At 34.5% G+C, this 19,008-nt stretch overlaps 1 protein-coding gene across 2 annotated transcripts in view; it reads left to right on the top strand.

Annotated features, from left to right (window-relative positions):
• The window catches only part of NMBR (neuromedin B receptor), an 85,629-nt gene extending 68,401 nt beyond the window's left edge, over nucleotides 1-17,228 (top strand). Inside the window, exons 2-4 of one of the 2 annotated variants that reach the window (XM_025422428.3) lie at nucleotides 942-1,032; nucleotides 13,678-14,026; nucleotides 15,903-17,228. In XM_025422428.3, coding sequence (XP_025278213.1) covers nucleotides 13,700-14,026; nucleotides 15,903-16,304 — 729 coding nt within the window. In that variant the 5' untranslated portion in view covers nucleotides 942-1,032; nucleotides 13,678-13,699 and the 3' untranslated portion in view covers nucleotides 16,305-17,228. The remainder of the gene's footprint in view (nucleotides 1-941; nucleotides 1,033-13,677; nucleotides 14,027-15,902) is intronic. The other variant, XM_025422427.3, reaches the window with a different exon arrangement.
• The last annotated feature ends 1,780 nt before the right edge of the window (nucleotides 17,229-19,008 follow it).

The raw sequence follows: 19,008 nt of genomic DNA, 5'->3' as shown, positions 1-19,008 counted from the left end.
AGGGCGCAGGTAGTGGCGACGTGGCCTGGGAAAGAGGTGGAAGAGGGTAAGGAGCGCTCCTGGGGGGAAGAGGGAGTTTGGAAAGTCTGGGGATGGGGATCCCTGGGTGGCGCAGCGGTTTGGCGCCTGCCTTTGGCCCAGGGCGCGATCCTGGAGACTTGGGATCGAATCCCACGTCGGGCTCCCGGTGCATGGAGCCCGCTTCTCCCTCTGCCTGTGTCTCTGCCTCTCTCTCTCTCTCTGTGACTATCATGAATAAATAAATAAAAAAATCTTTAAAAAAAAAAAAAAAAAAAAAAAAGAAAGTCTGGGGATGGGCAAGGAGTGAAGGAGAGAGAGTGTATCTGGGATTTGGAATGAAAGGAGTTAAAACGGACCGAGCTGTGAAGCCTGAAAAAAAAAAAAAAAGAAGAAGAAGAAAATCATTACTTTTAAAATAATTAACATTGCGTTAGTTTGATAGTAGTTTTAAGGGTGGCTCAGCAGTTGAGCATCTATCTGCCTTCAGCTCAGGGCGATCCCAGGTCTGGGGATTGAGTCCCGCATGAGGCCCCCTGCGAGGAGCCTGCTTCTCCTTCTGCCTGTGTCTCTGTGTCTCTCATGAACAAATAAGTACAATCTTAAAAAAAAAAAAAAAAAAAAAAAGGAGTTTTAAAATGGCATATCCTAGTCTTCCTTCTCCCCTGCACACACTTTGGGAATCTTTATTATTTACTTCATAGAAAAGCTACAGAATAATCGGACAACAGTGCAACTATCATGTAGAGGTTTTTCTTGTGTGCCAAAAGTTTAGAAGTGCAGTTCCTTATTCAGTATTTTAATAACATGATAGGTAAGAATGTCTGAATTAATATTAGGGAAATGTTTAATTTTGAAGTTTTTTTTTCAAATATAGGGAAATACCATTTACACATATTAACTAAATTCTGTTTTATTTGAAGTCAAACAACTACAATAGTAAGTGCTCTTCAGATAGATGACTGCGCATTCTTGTTTTAATACTTCAAGTTAAGTGACACCCCTCCTCAACAGGTAGGTACCAAATTTTAGTGTCTTAAGATGCTATAAAAATACATTTTTGATATCAACTCTGCTTTTCACATATTTCAAAGGTGGGGAAGTGTCCATTATTCTACCTTAGCAGATCAGCTAAGTTCAACTATGTCATTTTCCAGGAGAAGATGTTGAGGCACTGGGGATGTAAGTCCCTCTGGCAGAGCAGAGAAGAGAATCCAGGTCTGCTGACTCCTGGTCCAGAGGTCTCAGTCTCTCTATAATCATGCTTTCAGGCATTTAAGCAGGAGGAATGTCTGGGTGGGAGTGGGGACAAAATGTCCAATTAGGCAACTGTGCATAGAGACCTGGTCTAATTCCCTTGAGGATGGGGTATGGACTTAAGCTATTTAGATAAACAATTGAACTTGGGTGATTAAGGAGGTGTTCACTCTCCTCTTTTTCAATTTATATGTTGTTATTAATGGAAAATGAGTCCATCTAAATTTCCTGGTATTTGCAATAATACCCTTCCATTACTCTGGCATTGAAGTGTTATTCTTCATTGAAGGAAAGACAACAATCACCAGCGAGTTGAGAGCTTCTGCCTTTTTAAACCTAATATTGACTTTTTTGGTTTGTGTCATAGTCTCTCTAAAACCACTTTCCTATAAAAATGGGTGCCTTTGGGTAAATTATGCACCTCGTCTTGCTACTATGACACCATTTCTATTACCTTTTATGAAGTTTTCTTTGAATCCTAGATTAAAATGTGACTTTCTAGTTTAGGTGACCTCCTTTATAGGCTCTATTTTAATTAGAAAGTTAAGAAATTCTACTTAATGATTAGAATGAAACTTAATGAATAATTATCACTACAATAGTTAAAATTACTATCATTGTGCTTTTATCAGTAGTAAGATCTGGGGCTTGAGTTTATTTCATGCCATTTTTCTCACTCTGTTATCAGGGAGACCCACAGGTAAGTTTGCTCTGACCAAGCTGACAGAACATGCTATACCTTATGTATTTACTGACTTTTTCAGTTTGTTAGGTATGTCATGTACTTTGTAAATGCACCACAGACAACGTAACAATAAGGATAAAAAAAGGTGGGTGGCCTCTTCTACTTGGTCCAGATTCTACTCCTGCCTATTAGTGTGTGTTTTAGAAATATAAATTGAAGAATTGAAATCACTGGTGGTGAAATGACCCAATACATTCCAATATTCAGTTGAAATGGTTTGGAAATGTTTTGCTGTATATTATCTACACTTCTATTTTTCTTCCAGAACACAGTAATCAAGTGTTGATAAGTACTTGATCGCCTCACATTCTGTCTAACCAATGTTTTGACATCCTGTGAATTTGAGAACAAGTAGAAGACTAATCACCCTTAGCATTGTGCCTTTTCTGTGTAAATTTATTACCCTCACAACACTAGTAAGTAGGCATTAATATTGTTACTATTTTAAAGTTAAGAAAACTAAGTCTTGAAATAAAGCAACATTTTCATGACCTCACAATGATGGAGTCAGCATTTGAGCTCAGTTCAAAGACCATACTCTTCACCATTAAGCAGCATTATTGTTTTTCTAAGTGTAAGAAAGTATTAATGATTTTTCCTACTTAATGGTAGACTAAAAAGTTCAGTTTGAAATAAAGAACCCAAGAGTAAAAAAGGAAAAATGGTTGCAAAAGTTGATTCATTAGATTCAACAAAAGGAAAGAAAACCATAAAATGTGATTGCAAGATAAAAGAAACATCTCGAAATCAAAATTAAGTAGTAGTTGTAGCAATAGGAAAACTAAAACAACAAACACATACACACACAAAAAAACCCCAAAACCCTGTTAGTAGAGTTTTTAAGCAACAAATTCATTTGTTAAACCAAATATCCTATTTTCATGAGATAGCTTAAATTTCTTTGCTTAAGAAAATAGAGAATTAGAAGTAGAGATCACAGTAATGTAGAAAAGAAACAGAAGATAATTCTATTTCAGAAAACATATCCCAATGTGATGTGGACTTCAGTGTTTTAGAACATTGATGACAGAATCACTGGAAAGCAGAGACTGAAATAAGAGATATGATTTTCATGAATCTGCCTTGAGACCTAAATCACCTTGTTCAATGTGTTCAGTACTGTATCTGTTAGGTTCAAATATGACCAAAGGGTAGTGTGGATGACACTTTTGGCACTTGAAGTTATTAATCCTTGGCTTTCCAAACTTTTTCGAGAAGTTTCAACTGATACATTCTTGGAAAAGGTCATTTGTGTTTACTGTAGATGTGCCTCAGAGGCGTATCATAACCAGAGTAGGAGGAGGAGATACAGGGCATGAGATGGTGAGAGTGTTGACCTCAATTTGTTGTCTATTTTTATCTTGGCTTTTTTTTTTTTTTGATTTTGAAAATGTACTTGTTTGCTTGCTCACATTAAATAGCTAATTACAGGCACTTGTGTATTCTCTGAGGTATTATGTTTCTAACAGTTTTACGCACACACACACACACACACACACACTCTCACATGTGTGCTATGATACTGAATAGGTGGAGTCCCATAAACATACTTTGTGGTTGGCATGATAGATCTCTCCTTCACTATTTATTACAGTAGTTTCATTTTCAGGCTTAGAATATCATTTCTTTGATGCATGAAGACCTTTCACCCTCTAAAAGCCCCTAATTAAAATGCAAATAACTTTTAAGCATGGGTTCTTCTTTTTTCCTTTACAGGAATAAATTTCTCAGATTCCTGGTGCTGAACTGTAAAATTTATAATTTTATGTGTTTAAAAATGTAAAACTAGGTGTTAATTTTTATTCTTTTTAATGTAACTGTTAATTAAAATGCATTTATAAATTCAATATTAAAAATCTATAAGATAATAAGAGTGAAATTAATATTAATTTAATGTATTGGATTATTTTTTTTCTGATATTAAATAGACAATGCTGGATTGGATGCAAAAATAACTTTGCACCAAATCTGAATAAAGTGCTAATATAGTAATGATTTCAAGCTTTTGTTTGCCAATTAGGATAATCAGATTTAATTCCATAACTGAGCTAATTTTGTTAGGTATGAACCTTGAATCATTAGCCTTATCTGGATATTATACCAATGAAAACATATTCTCTTCAGTACAATTATTTGCTAAAATACTGAAACAGATCAAATGTAGGACCTGGATCTAACACTCCTTAGCTGTCAGAAACATTTTTTGGTCAGTCTCAGTCCAGTGATGGGAGGAAATGCCATAATCTGTTTGCTGAGTTTTCACCAAAACTCCTGATCAAAGCTCAGGTACTGATTAACCAACTGACCCCAACTGGAGATGCTTTCTTTGGTCTGGACCCCTGGATAGTATGTTTAGAAATCTTTGCTTCTCTGTGCTGACATTACACTTAAGAGAGTGTTTCTAAACTCTTCTGGAGAGTTCAAGCTGGCTATACCTCACTAAGAGAATACTCCCCACTCCCCCTACAGATAACCCATTTTACCAGAGTGAGGACTTCTTTATTTTCAACTTGCCCCAAAAGAATTTAAAAGAGCTTATAAATAAAGATCCTAACAACATACAAAAAAAAAAAAAAAAAAGAAATGAAGGAAACTCAGGTAGAGGAAAAATAAAAGTTGAAGACAATAAGGTGGCTTATACTATCACCAAATGTGAGTCACATGCTTGTGAACAATTTTTCCATAAGAAGGGCTCAGTGTTATTTTTATGTAGTCATAAAACAAGATAAATTATAACCTGCACTTAATTTGTTTTTAATTTGAATTCATATGTTTTTTTGTTAAACAAAAGTTGACTCCAATAAGTCTGATATCTTTTGCTCACTAGTCTCAAATGCTTCCAGCTTATGTCCATTTTCCTTCTCTTTAGAAGGATTCTTGCACATTGGGGGTGCTGTATAATTTTTACAATATTCACACTATTGCCATCATTTATATATTATCTTATGGTTTTTGAAGATTATTCATCCACCTTGATTTGAAACCTTTAGGACACACTATAAATAAGGAGGGGATATACTAGGCATGTCAGTGTGAGTCCTGTATCTATTGGTTCAAATGTTCTAGTTGGAGAAGATGATAAAATAGTGCAAAACACATGCTCAGAAGGCAATATTTTCTTCATTTGCAAAAGAATAATGTCTTCTACTGCAGAGCTGAGGCATTATTTTTATTATTTTTAATGTAACTGTTAATTAAAATGCATTTATAAATTCAATATTAAAAATCTATAAGATAATAAGAGTGAAATTAATCTTAATTTAATGTATTGGATTATGTTTTTTCTGATATTAAATATTAAATATTAAATAGGATCCTATTATTTTCCTACCTGGCTATTGAGCAAAGACCAAAAGAGGAGAAGGGACACTAGAATCGTTAAGGCAGCTGGATGGTGAGTTCTGTCTCTGAGGCTCTATCTATTGCTCTACTCAATGTTGCAATGTCTCAGACAAGGCTTTCAGTTAATAATATATGCTGATTCTATTTGGCCCACTTCTCAGTGGAAACAAAGACTCTTTAAGATGTACCTGTCAGTCTTTTGCCTGTGATGCTACAATTAACTAGGGGTCCATCTGGTCTGCCTGAGCCAGGAGGTCAGACAGTTGACATTCAACACTTTCCTTGTTAGTTGTCCCAGCAGTACAGTTCCTGTTGTGTGTCTCAAGAACAAAAATAACAATTTCTTTGGTTCTTCTAGTTGCTGATTCCTCAGAAGGGTTGACCAGTCTCCAAGGTCTTGAAAATTTTTTATTGTGTTTTTATTTTCTCGTTCTCAGCAAGTTCTTTTTAAAAAAATAAAATTTGAGTATAGTTGACATACAATGTTATGTTAGTTTCAGGTGTATGACATAGTAAGTCAACTTCTCTATGTATTATGCTATGCTCGCCACAAGTGTAGCTACCATCTGTCACTGTGCAACACTATTATAATAACATTGATTAAATTCTCTATGCTGTTTCTCTTATTCTCATGATATTTATTGCATAACTGGAAGCCCGAATCTCCCACCCTCCTTCATCCATTTTGCTATCCCCTCACCTCCCTTCCCTTTGGTAACCACCAACTCATTCTCTGTATTTGTACATCTGATTCTTTTTATTATTATTGTTCGTTTGTTTTGTTTTTCAGGATTCATACATGAAAAAAATCACATGGTATTTGTTTTTCTCGATCTGACTTATTTCACTTAGTGTGATACCCTTTACGTCCATCTGCGTTGTCACAAATGACATGATCTCGTCCTTTATTGTGGTTGTATAATAGTCCATTCAATAAGTTCTAACTTAAAATCTTTTAGTTAATCCTTACTTGTTTATTTATTGTATTTCTGGAAAAACTGATGTTGACATGAGGTGTAGATGATTCTCTTCTGGAAGGAGTTGATCCAATATTCAGTACAAAATAGTTATATACTATGTTTGTGCATTTACTTTCCATTATTATTTCTACTTTTGAATTAGTATGTAGGTTTTAGATAATATTTATGTAATCAGTAAATTTTTTCAGCTCTATGGAAAAATCCAACCACATCCCAAATATACTGACAACTGGTATTCAGAAAGTTCATATGTTTTTTTTCTTTTTTTTTTTTTGTTTTTTTTCTACACAATAAGATACATATCTTCATTACATTTCCTTTTTTTATTGTTTGTTGTTTTGTTCCTGAATTCTCATTTGTTTCTGTATGATCGAAATTATTTTCAATTTTAATTCAGGATCCAAAGTGATGAACCAGCTTGATATTGTTAGGTTCAAACTTAGTGAGCTGTCTCTTAACTTACTGTTTTAATTATTGATACAAAATATTCATTGTTATTAGGTTCATAGCCTACCTTTGCAAATGTCACTGGTTTACTGAGGTTCTGGCAGTATTTTCTATTTCCAGTTAGTCATAGATCTTCAAGGGGAACAAGAATAAATGTTAACCATTTATTTATCCCTAGCCCTTCCCTTGATTCATCTGTTTGCCACTAGGTTTTGATTTTTTTCTTCTGCAGATTTTCATTAAGAATATTTTTTAAACTTTCAATTTAAATCCCCTTTACTTTTATTATTTGTGGAAATTTGGGTGGAATATTTTGAGAATGAAAATTTTAATAATTGTTATTTAATTTAAATTAATTTTTGGAAGAGAATCACATTTTAAGAGACAGCCAAGCATTAAACATCTCATAAGAAGTAGTTTTAGATTATGAGAGCATGACCTGGAGGTGACTATAGGTATTTACATTGATTTGATGAAAATGTAGTTTTTAGAGATGACTTTAAAAATATGAAATATTACTTGCTAGTACTATTGAGGCTTAGTTACTCCCATAAAAATGATTGTTATAATTGAGAAAATGTGATTACAGACATAAGTTAAGTCTTTTTTTTAAAAAAAATTCATTTATTTATTCATGAGAGGTACACGGAGAGAGCAGAGACACAGCAGAGGGAGAATCAGGCTCCATGTAGGGAGCCCGACGTGGGACTCAATCCCCGGTCCCCAGGATCATGCCCTGGGCGTGAAGGCAGGCACTAAACCACTGAGCTACCCGAGAATCCCGTCTTTTCACTTAAAAATACCACTGGCTTTAAAAGGACAAGGAAGTCAAATTTCTATAAATGAGTAGAATAGATAATACACTTTCAGCTGCATTCTCTGCAATGTTCCATAAATTGAAAATATATAGACTCTGAAGTCACAAGATAGTCTTGTGGGAATCCTGAGTCATCTGCCTGCTGGCTCTGTGATCATTTCAACATCATTTAATTCCTTAATTTCAATGAACTTTTCTGCAAAATGGGTACTTTAATCAATTTTACTGCACAGGATTATTTTCTCAAATGACAATGTGAAAACATTTCTAAACAGTATGTTGCTGTGTAACTACTTATACTGTGTCAACTATGTATCAGGATAACAAATGACCCTTTCATTCAAGCCAATTTTTATTCACATATGTAGTTACTTTTTAAATAATAGGCATTGAAGTGGAAAACAAAATAAGCCTATTGTAAATTAATGAAAATGAGCTCTCTACCTTCTATAGGCCTTCTCTAATTCCTTTAATCTTAGACTGGCTAGTTCTAACCTGTTGCCTTCACCACCCTGATTTGTCATTGTCATTCTCCTTGTGACACCTTCATGTGTCATTTAAGTCATATACTTTAATGGGTTAAGAACAAAGTGATTTAGTGGAGGGAAGTAAAGAACAAATGGAATTGCTGAGCCCTCTGTAATCAAATTTGGTATTTCTCATCCTTTCCAAAGTGACATCCCACTCTTACATTATTTTTAAAAGATTATCGTTATAGACATTCTGTTCTATAATCATGAACAGATACTTTTAAATAATAAATTTAGTGATTTTAGTCACAATAAGTTTTATCGCTATAAGCTATAAATACTTTTAAAATATGATGTTCAGCACCTGGGTGTCTTAGACAGTTAAGTGACTGACTCTTGTATTCAGCTTAGCTCATGATCCTGGGACAGAGCCCCGTGAAAGGCTCCATGCTCAGTGGGGAGTCAGCTTGAGGATTCTCTCTCTCTCTCCCCCCCCACCCCCCCGCCCTTTCCCTGGCTCACACACACTCTTTCTCTAAAATAAATAAACAGATCTTAAAGAAAAATCATGTGACATATTGTATAGGTCAGGCATGTAATTTTTAATGCTGAACTTTTGCTGGATTCCAGATACTCTCCACTGCTGAATGTGTGTCCTTTGCACCAGACAAGCTCACAGGGGTCTTGTAGAAAGATGCTTATCGCCACAATCAATCTTCTTAAAAGGTGGTTTCTAAACCTGGTTTGTATTCAGAATCATTTGAAAATCTTAGTAAAATGCAGAACCTCACATTTTACATCCTAGAGACTCTGTGCCAGTGAATCTGAGGAAAAACCTACTCCTCTATCTGTTTTCAGCTCTATATGATTCCAAATTGGATCCAGCTTGGGCATCACTAGACTAGACTGAGTATCCATCTCTGACATTCATTCTAACCTTAACCTAATATTCAACGACCATCCTAGTCTACCAAAACTGCTTTTACTAAGTAATCTCCTGGCTGCTCAGATCACATTTCCTTATCAGTTCAACAAACATTCATTGAGAAATGGTTATGGGTCAAGCATTATGTTATGTACTTTAGATAGAATAGTAAGCAAAAGGAGGTTTTCGTTTTCATTTTTGTCTTCAGGGAGTATTTGACACAGAGGTCTATACGTCTTTTTGAAATTTTCTCTTTCTCTCTTGCTTCCATGATACCTTTCTCTCCTTTGTCAGATTGATCACATTTAAACTCTTTGTTGGCCTCTGATAAATGAAAGTATGATAAGCCAAAAGAAAGAGAGAGAGAAAGAGATAGATAGATGATAGAAGAAACTGGATAATGTAACTAGTAGGTTTACAGAAATGTGTAGATGGAGATTTTGAGATACTGAGATGACTTTATATGAGCTAAAAATGATCCAATTTTCATGATATATTTTGTAATATGATTATATTTCATTAGCTCTTTATGTTAAATTTAGACTATACACAGAGATGGTAAGTGCAAGGTTCAAAACAGAAATTAATGAAGAAGCATATCTATTTATTGATATTTAGTACATGAATGATGATTATGTTTTTAGTTCCTTTTGATTATTTTCTAGTTTTCATTTTTTTTAAATTTTTTTTTATTTTCTAGTTTTCAATGAGGAATACCTTTCTGAGACAATCTGAAAGAAAAAAAAAGATAACTTTCACACATATGTATTATGCTACGAAATTTAATGAGATGGTTTGTACATTGAGAGACTATCATTCTTACATTTTTATAAATATTTGAAGGAAGGATGATTAAGCATGTCCATATTAATTTGCACTATATTGTTTGACTTTTTATCCTTTCAAAGATGTATAGGAAACATTAATGTAAAGTTTATTATTTGGCAATTATAAGTGATATGTAAGTACTAATAATGACACTTCAGTGATCTCTTGTTTTCTTTTTTCTTTTTCATTTTTTTAAAAAGATTTTATTTATTTATGAGAGACACAGAGAGAGAGGCAGAGACACAGGCAGAGGGAGAAGCAGGCTCCATGCCGGGAGCCCAACATGGGACTTGATCCCGGGTCTCCAGGATCACGCCCTGAGCTGAAGGTGGCCCTAAGCCGCTGAGCCACCCGGGCTGCATCATCTCTTGTTTTAAACTGCAATTTCTGGCTTTATTGAATTGTTGATACTCCCCTTTCTGTCAAGTTTGTATCCTTTAGGGGAAGATCCAAAATCTATTTCCATTTCTTGCAGGGTATGACCAAGAATCATTCCAGTTGAAAAGGCTTCTCTACCCATGTCTTACACTCCTAATAGTTTTTTTCTCCTAAATTAAGAATTCTAGATTGGTTGCTAGCTTTACTGTGGCAATCTTGTCAGAATGAAAAAGTTACAGCTTTCATTTCTCTTCGCAGTTTCCTTAACATAATTTATGTTTAAGTGGTTAGATATGGGGTAGAATAAAGGCATGGGGAGTGAAGTTTCCTCCCCTTTTAAATCCACAAAGGAAAGACCAGAATATTCTTTGAGATTTCTGACAATCTAATAAAGAAAGGCTACTTAATTGATTAATTTTTAGTATTCATCACCCCCTAAAACTTCTCTACTCTTTTCCCATCTCCTCCCTTTACAAAAGAATTTACCATCAGCTTTTTTTTTTTAAATTTATTTATTTATTCATGAGAGACACAGACTGAGAGAGAGAGAGAGAGGCAGAAACACAGGCAGAGGGAGAAGCAGGCTCCATGCAGGGAGCCAGATGCGGAACTCGATCCCAGGACTCTAGGATCATGCCCTGGGCCGAAGGCAGGCGCCAAACCGCTGAGCCACCCAGGGATCCCCTACCATCAGCTTTGTAAACTTTAATCTTAAATATGAACTGGCAGGTGGTAGATATCTAACTTTTGGGGAGAAATTCCAACATAAAGAAACCAAATAAATAAACCTCTTTGAAGGTATTAGTTGTTTTTTGGTTTGTTTGTTTAAAATCTGCTTTAATTGTATTTCCATGAATTCCAAGAACAGCATCACAACTAATGTTTAAAAAAAAAAAAAAAAAAAAAAAAAAGGAAGAGAGGGACACCTGAACATGTAAAAAGAAAAAATGGATCCACAGTGAAAATAATGTATATTGGTACTAAACTTCAGTTACTGGACTCTGTGAAGGGAATAGCCTTCTTCTAAGTAGTTATTCGCTTGGATTTTATTGTGAGAAAAAAGATTTTTTTTCCCTTGAAACTTGAGAGAAGCTGTGCTACTATTGTTAACTATTACTGAAACTATACCAGAAAGAGAAGTAAAATTTCCTGAATTAGTTCTAGATATACAATAAGACGTTATATATTTATAACATAAGAATAGGATATTATGCAAAAGAGTGACTTGAAAACTAGAAAGAACTTCTAGAAATCAAAAATATGATAGCAGAGGTTTAAAAAATCAGAAGAAAGAGTGGAAGCTAAAGCTTATAAAGTATCTCAGGTGTAAAACCAAAAAAGGTGGAGATGATCTTAATAAAGTAAAAGACTAAGAAAGAGGAATTGAGATTCAAACACTGGGACCCCAATTATTCAGCAAGGTGGCAAAAGAACATTGAAAAAAAAAGGAAATACAGGAACATGAAAAATTATACAAACAAGAAAATAATCAAGTAGCAAATGTAGGTATATTAGAGACATGTGTAAGAAAGAAAATATATTTTGTTTAATTCTGTAGTGTGAGATACTTGTTTAGTTATAATAACAATATAGTGACTATTTTATAAACATTTAATATAGCATACTAAACCAGGAAGTTAGTAATGGGAGGAATAGAGGTAGTATAAGAGAAAATTTTCAACCTCCATAACAGGATGTCAAAAGCAAATGTCTATAATATTTATTTCAAGAAATAGTGGCAAAGATACATTTCTTAGATATACGGAGATAATGACATGACATTGGTTCGTCCCAGCCAGGAGAAGGACCTGAAATGAAATTGAGGGTTTCTATTTTTCTTTATGGGCTCTTAGTGCACTCTGATGAAAAAGAAGAAAACAAAACAAAACAAAAATAACACCTCTTTGAATGTATTAATCTAATAAAAAGTTTAAAGAAACAAAAAAAATAGCTCATTCTAGTTACTTATTGTATTTCTTCTTTTAGCTTCTTAAGAACATGCAATTAAGCAGAATGAGGATGGAGCACATGTCTACTGTGTTCTGCGATGTGCAAAGTCTGGGTAAAATAAATGCATTATGCATGCTACTTTATTTAATTTGGTGTCGAGGCCCTTTGTTGCTACTCCACTTTAAAATTTATGTTTCTTGTTATACATGGGAAGACTCTCTAGATAAAAATACGGAACTTCTCTTCTTGAGGGCCTGGGAATGACACTTTATGCAAGTCAGGAAGGAGAAGGAGAGGCTCCCTCAGGCTGGGAGCTGTTCCTCTCCTATAGGCGATGGGAAACATCTTTACAGAACCTCAGAACACCTTACCCAGTTGTTATGGTGCTTGAAATAGTCTGAGTTTTTTAGAACACAAGACTAAATCAAACGTAAATAAGGAAAAGGTACAGAATCATAACAGTTAGTATCTGCTAATTGGCAGGCACATCTGCTAATTAGGCGTTTTATTTTTGTATAATCAAAAAATTTTGAGAGAAATGTTATAAATCCTCACCCTACAGATGAAGATCTTTTTTTTTTTTCAGATGAAGATCTTAAGTGATTTTCCAAAAGGTATTAGAGATGAGACAAAGGTTCAGATTTGTTTGACTAAAATCACTTTTTATTCTATCTTGTTAACAACCTAGATATACTATAACAGAAATACTTTCAGAAAAATATAAATAATTTAATGTTCACTAACAAATTTTTTTTTGCATTATTATTGCCTAAAAGTGTGTGAGTGATTTAGCTGTTTGGATTGGTTAAGCCCTTAAGTTCTGGAGTGTGTTTCCTTTCACCAGTATGATGGCATTATATAGGAAGAGAGGATTTCATGAGGTCTCAACATGAAATAAATTTGATCTGCGAAGACAGAATGTTATTTCATCTTCAGTTCTTTCAGCTCTTATGATCGAAAGAAACATGGCAGAAATCACCGTCTAGATAGTCTGTAAGTTTTACTAACGTCCTTAGGGAAAAAAGTAGGAGACTCAAGCTCAAAAGCTAAAGGCAAGTATTAAGATAGAACTTAGTAAAATTATTTTGTAAACATTTTATATTTTAGAGTTATTGTCTATTCCCTGCAATTTCAGCAGTGATCTTTTTATGTTTTTTGAAAATATAATGATTTCAACAAGAAATTCAGTAACTGATGCTACTTTGTGGAATGTATGGATTTCGGAAAGAAAGAGCTTGTGAAAGAGGTAAGCAAATCAATGCAATTTGAAGAATGACAGCTTAAAATCTTTCCCTGTCTCTTCCCATCTTCTGTGCCAACAAGCAGTGGAGTGACTTGGAGACAGACAGACAGACAGACAGACAGACATCGGAGGTACCAAGTATTCCATACACTGCAAACCAGCTAGGGAATAATAGAGTATCAGCAAGTAGGATCTTCCTCCCTCCCTCCCTCCCTGGCTCTTTCTCTTTCCCTTTCCATTTGTCTACGAGAGTAATGTGGGGCGTGTTGTTTGCCAGGTACAGAGCCATCGTCAACCCCATGGACATGCAGACGTCCGGGGCGGTGCTGTGCACCTGCGCGAAGGCGGTGGGCATCTGGGTGCTCTCGGTGCTGCTGGCCGTTCCCGAAGCCGTGTTTTCCGAAGTGAAGCGCATTGATAGTTTGGAAAATGGCAACTTCACGGCGTGTATACCCTACCCTCAGACGGATGAATTACACCCAAAGATTCACTCAGTGCTCATCTTCTTGGTTTATTTCCTCATACCACTGGCTATTATTAGCGTTTATTATTATCATATTGCAAAGACCTTAATTAAAAGTGCACATAATCTTCCCGGAGAATACAATGAACATACTAAAAAACAGGTAGGCTTGGCAGGTGTGTGTGTGTGTGTGTGTTCGGGGTGTGGGGGTCAGATGCAGTCACTGCTACTTTCTGTTCCATTTCTTGGATTCTCAGTACCATGAAAGATTAGAAAAGAGCCACAGGGCACTGGGATTTGCATTTAGCCCGAACTGGAAGGGACATTGTGTTGGGAGGAGGAGGGGAGAGCATCTCTGTAGAGGTCTACTGAGGTTCCCCTTACCTGCCATCTGGGCCTGGGCTGTTAAAATTTAATATCTTTGAAAGCATTTCCTTACCTGCCAATGTTAGTGCAAAAACAACATAATAAGCCAGAAAATCATCACATTTTAAGAATAAGTTTATTTAATTATTGTCTCTTCTCCCATTAGCCCAATAAGGATGACAAAGTCTGAGACAAAGACCATCAGGAAAGACTGTAGGACATGGTCTGGGAACTGGGGGTGCAGTTTGTGTAGGATGCCAGAATTGTCTAAATATGTAGCATCATTGAAACAAAAAAAAAAATCCAAGTCATAGCCTCACTGTACTTTTTCCTTTGCCCTGTAATCCAATCTGTATCTCAGTTTGGGTATTTGACTTTTTGCTTTGGTTTCTAAAACTGAGTTTCTTTTACCCTCCCACCTCCACTTTTGTTTTTTTAAATGGCATTAGTTCTGCTTGTTTTTGTGAATTTTTCTATTGGGACTTACAGACTCTGACTTGGTAATTGGGCTTGATATCTGCTAAGAAGTAATCTCAACGCCAACAGCCAGTCTGTGCATTTGAGTCTCCAAGTATAGACTGCCATGAAATTCTTGCACCCATGCTCCACCTGCTAGGGTAGACAATGCTTCATAATATAAATTTCACAATTGAGTTCCTAAATATTGCCATCTTACTTAACTCATGCCACTAGAATACATCTGGAGTACCACATTTTGCTTTCCTCCTCTTTGCTGCACTTTTATTTGCTTCCCCCAACACTGTTCACGACTACCACCCAACATCAGATCCGTCTTAATTGGAAACCTTTCCAGTTTTCTTTGGCATGTTCTGGTTAATTATCAATAGTTTTAGCTCTGAAAATATCATTCTGCTTACTATCAGTATCTTTTGATAAATTAAATTTTCACACTCATGTTGCCTTATTTAAACATTTAAGCAAATAAGACAAATATGAGCTAAACCTTGAACTTTAGATGTTAGAAAAATAATTTTTAGACTAAATTTTGAATTTTCTCTATCACATTTCTGAAGGCTTTCTTATAAAACAGCAAATACCATATATAAAGTTTATGAAAAGAAAAAAATGTATTTTTATTTTTAAAGGTAATCTAACATAGTAAATACTTACAGATTTGATAGTTAATCAGTGATTTTGATTTATGTGAGCCAGAACTTCAAATCTCAGGTTTTGTGTTTTTGTTTGTGTGTGTAATAAGGATTTAAAAAGTCATGCTCTATTTCAATTTCCCTGATTTAAAAAAGAATCTAATCTTGAATTTATTATGTGGTTCATTAAGTCAGTGGATTTGATACAAACAGAAAAGATTTATATTTAAAGTGAACACAGTAAGACTGTAAGCAACAAGAAAGTAGTTAAAAATAAGAGAATTTTTTAGGTCACAGTTTTAACATGAAGATATAGCCATTTATTAATAGTTTATCATCTAGTCTTGTATAGGCTGTCAAATATTTTTAGATGAAAGAGTATAGTGACCAAAATAGGATTTGTCAAACTCTTGAAATCATCACTTTGTTGAAGAAAATAATTTTTGTATTTTTGGCTGCATTTGTATGCCATGGTAAGTTTTAATCTTTTTGCACCATGTTGTCTCACATGAGGATGGTTCCAGTTTCATTTTAACTGATGGGACTATTTCCTTGTACTTGCAGATGGAAACACGGAAACGCCTGGCGAAAATTGTGCTGGTCTTTGTGGGCTGCTTTGTCTTCTGTTGGTTTCCAAATCACATTCTCTACATGTATAGGTCTTTCAATTATAATGAGATTGACCCATCTCTAGGCCACATGATTGTCACCTTGGTTGCCAGGGTTCTGAGCTTTTGCAATTCTTGTGTCAATCCATTTGCTCTTTATCTACTCAGTGAAAGCTTCAGGAGGCATTTCAATAGCCAGCTCTGCTGTGGGAGGAAGTCCTATGGAGAGAGATCAACCAGCTACCTTCACAGCTCTTCTGCAGTGCCTATGACATCTCTGAAAAGCAGTGCTAAGAACATGATGACCAATTCAGTTTTATTAAATGGGCACAGCATGAAGCAGGAAATGGCATTGTGATTTAGCCCTTCTACTCACAACTTACTACATGGAAAGAATTTACTCACCTTACTATCTATTGAGCAGAGCAGAAAGAAGCAATTTCCTCATTCTTACTATTGCTTAGCTAATTCATCAGGTGATTTCATGATTGACTCAGAAAAGGCAAGACAAACAGCTAGCATTCTTCTCTGAACAGGATTTTAAATTACATTGAAAAATATATGTCTCACATTAAAAGTCATCCAAGATGCCATTTTATAAGTGTATAAATTAATATTGTTTCAGGATTTAAGCTGTTGTTAGAGACAACTCTAATGTATTTATCTTAAATTTGTTTTATCTTGAAGCATGAAATGAATTCCTATATTGACTTGATGATTCAGTGAGGGTAATATTCAAACTCTCATTATTTGAAATACAAGTCATATTTTCCTGGTGAATTTTATTCATAAGCAGTGCATGTATTTATCTCTTTTGTTTAAGTAAAATAGAGAATTCAAAAGGTAGAGCTTAATCACAAGTCAATAATATTTATTGTGAATCTTTGCATGATTAATCATAATTTATAGAGACAGCTTATGTCTGTAACTTTTAGGTGTGTGATTAAAAGGAATGATGACATTCGATTATGAATAGTAAAATAGATACCATATGAATATGATCGATTTTCATTATGAATGTAAAATAGGTATCATATGCCTCGAAACTGTGGCTTAGAAAATGGCATAGCCATTTTCATATACATTGCTGAGTCTCTGAACATTTAGATGAATCTGTATAGATATGATGATTAGTGTAATTCTGGTGAGTTCAATCATTTACTCATTCTCTCTTGCAACAGCCACCTGATAAGTGTATGAAATCTCATTTAGGCAAGTTTTCTCTGCATAGTACCACAGTTTTTTCTGAATAAATATTTTAAATATTTTACCAAAATGTAAACATGGTCTTGATTAAATTCTAAACACTACCCCTTCTTAGATATGTATCAGTAAGTCTAACATTTGAATTAATATATTTCACACTATTTCTCTTTCTAACTTTGCCAAGTGGAAAACTCTATTAATATAGTAAGCTCTTTCTTAAACACCCCTAAGCCATACTATTTAAGATATGAAATATTCAATCATATGTAGCAATGAGAAAAATAAACACAAGCAAATTGTCTATGATAGTTGATAATAATGATAATGAACATTAATCAAGTGTTTTCCCTATTCTAGGCATAATCATAAAACTTTATCTTTTTTATTTATCAAATTTAATACTCAGTATAAACCCTAAGGTGAAAAATAGAAAGATCCATTTTTGGTAGGGCATGAAGTTACACAATTTGAGGAATATCTCTATTAGAAAAATACACAATTTTGCAAATTTTACTCAATTATACCCAACCATATAAACACATTGCCAGGGCACAAACTTAAGCTTTATTCACTTCATGGTAAATTCATTTCTGAAATGTGTCCTATTATTATCTTTATTTTATAGACTAGAAAATTGAAACAGAAATATTAAGAAAGTTAAAGAGAATTTACATAGCCTTGTGGAAAATGTGAGACCTAAAACCAGATGCTTCACCATGGTACATGTACATGTACCCACTATTCCATCACAACTCAGTTGTAACTCTCTTCTATCTTGATTAGTTGTCCTAAATGCAAAAGTTGTTGATCTACTCATCGGAAAGGTGCAAAATACTATACACAAATTTTACATGGACTCTGAGTGTCTTTAAATCTTTTAAAGCTCATCTATTAAAATCTAAAGAACCAATGGTAATCCTTGGTCCATGTGGAAACTTTCTCCTTGCTAGTATTAAGATGATGGTAGAAGGTTATATAAGAGTATTGCAAGGTATATGCAAATCATATATGCAAATATACCTTGCAAGATTCTTTTAATTTCTCACATATTCTCTCACATATATTACAAAGTATATATGCTATATATATACTTGTATGAAACTATATGTGTATATACAAAGCTAAAGGGATATACAAACATCTTAGTTACAGAGTCCTGAGAATTTAAAATTTATGAAATAATGTTTTTATATAATCTGTTATTGATTTACTTTTTGGGAATGAAAAACATTTTTTCATGAGATATTTTAGATAAAATTTTTATTTATACTTATTTTGTTTAAGTATTTTATTCATGAGAGACACAGAGAGAGAGGGAGGGAGAGATACAGGAGAAGGAGAAGCAGTCTCCACACAGGGAGCCCAATGTGGGATTCGAACCCAGGTCTCCAGGATCATACCTTGGGCCAAAGGCGGCGCCAAACCGCTGGGCCAAGGGGGCTGCCCACTTTTCCTCTTTTAAACAAAGAATTTTAACAATAGCCACATGTCTGATTATATACTATTATCAATATTATCCAAATTTGTCTGCATTTTATTTTATCTTATTTATTAAGTTTTTATTTTATTTGCTACATTTAAACATTTTCTTTCTGGTTGCTATTAATACTGAAAGTCAGACTTTCTCTTAATGTTGATCTCTGAAGTTCGGAGACTCTGTCAATTCTTAGAACCCTGTTCATAAATTAAGCTTACCACGTGGGCTTACTTGAAGATTACCTGGGCAAACTTTGTTTTGAATCAGGCTGTTACACTCTGCTGCTGGGTTATAATTCTAATTCACTCACTAACCATAATGATTTCTCATTTTCAAGAAGTCCTTTTCTCAAATATATTCTTTGGACTAGATACCTGAG

The sequence above is a fragment of the Canis lupus genome, chromosome 1, assembly GCF_003254725.2.
Source record: "Canis lupus dingo isolate Sandy chromosome 1, ASM325472v2, whole genome shotgun sequence".
Lineage (NCBI taxonomy): Eukaryota > Metazoa > Chordata > Mammalia > Carnivora > Canidae > Canis > Canis lupus.
This window is presented reverse-complemented; position numbering and strand designations above follow the sequence as displayed.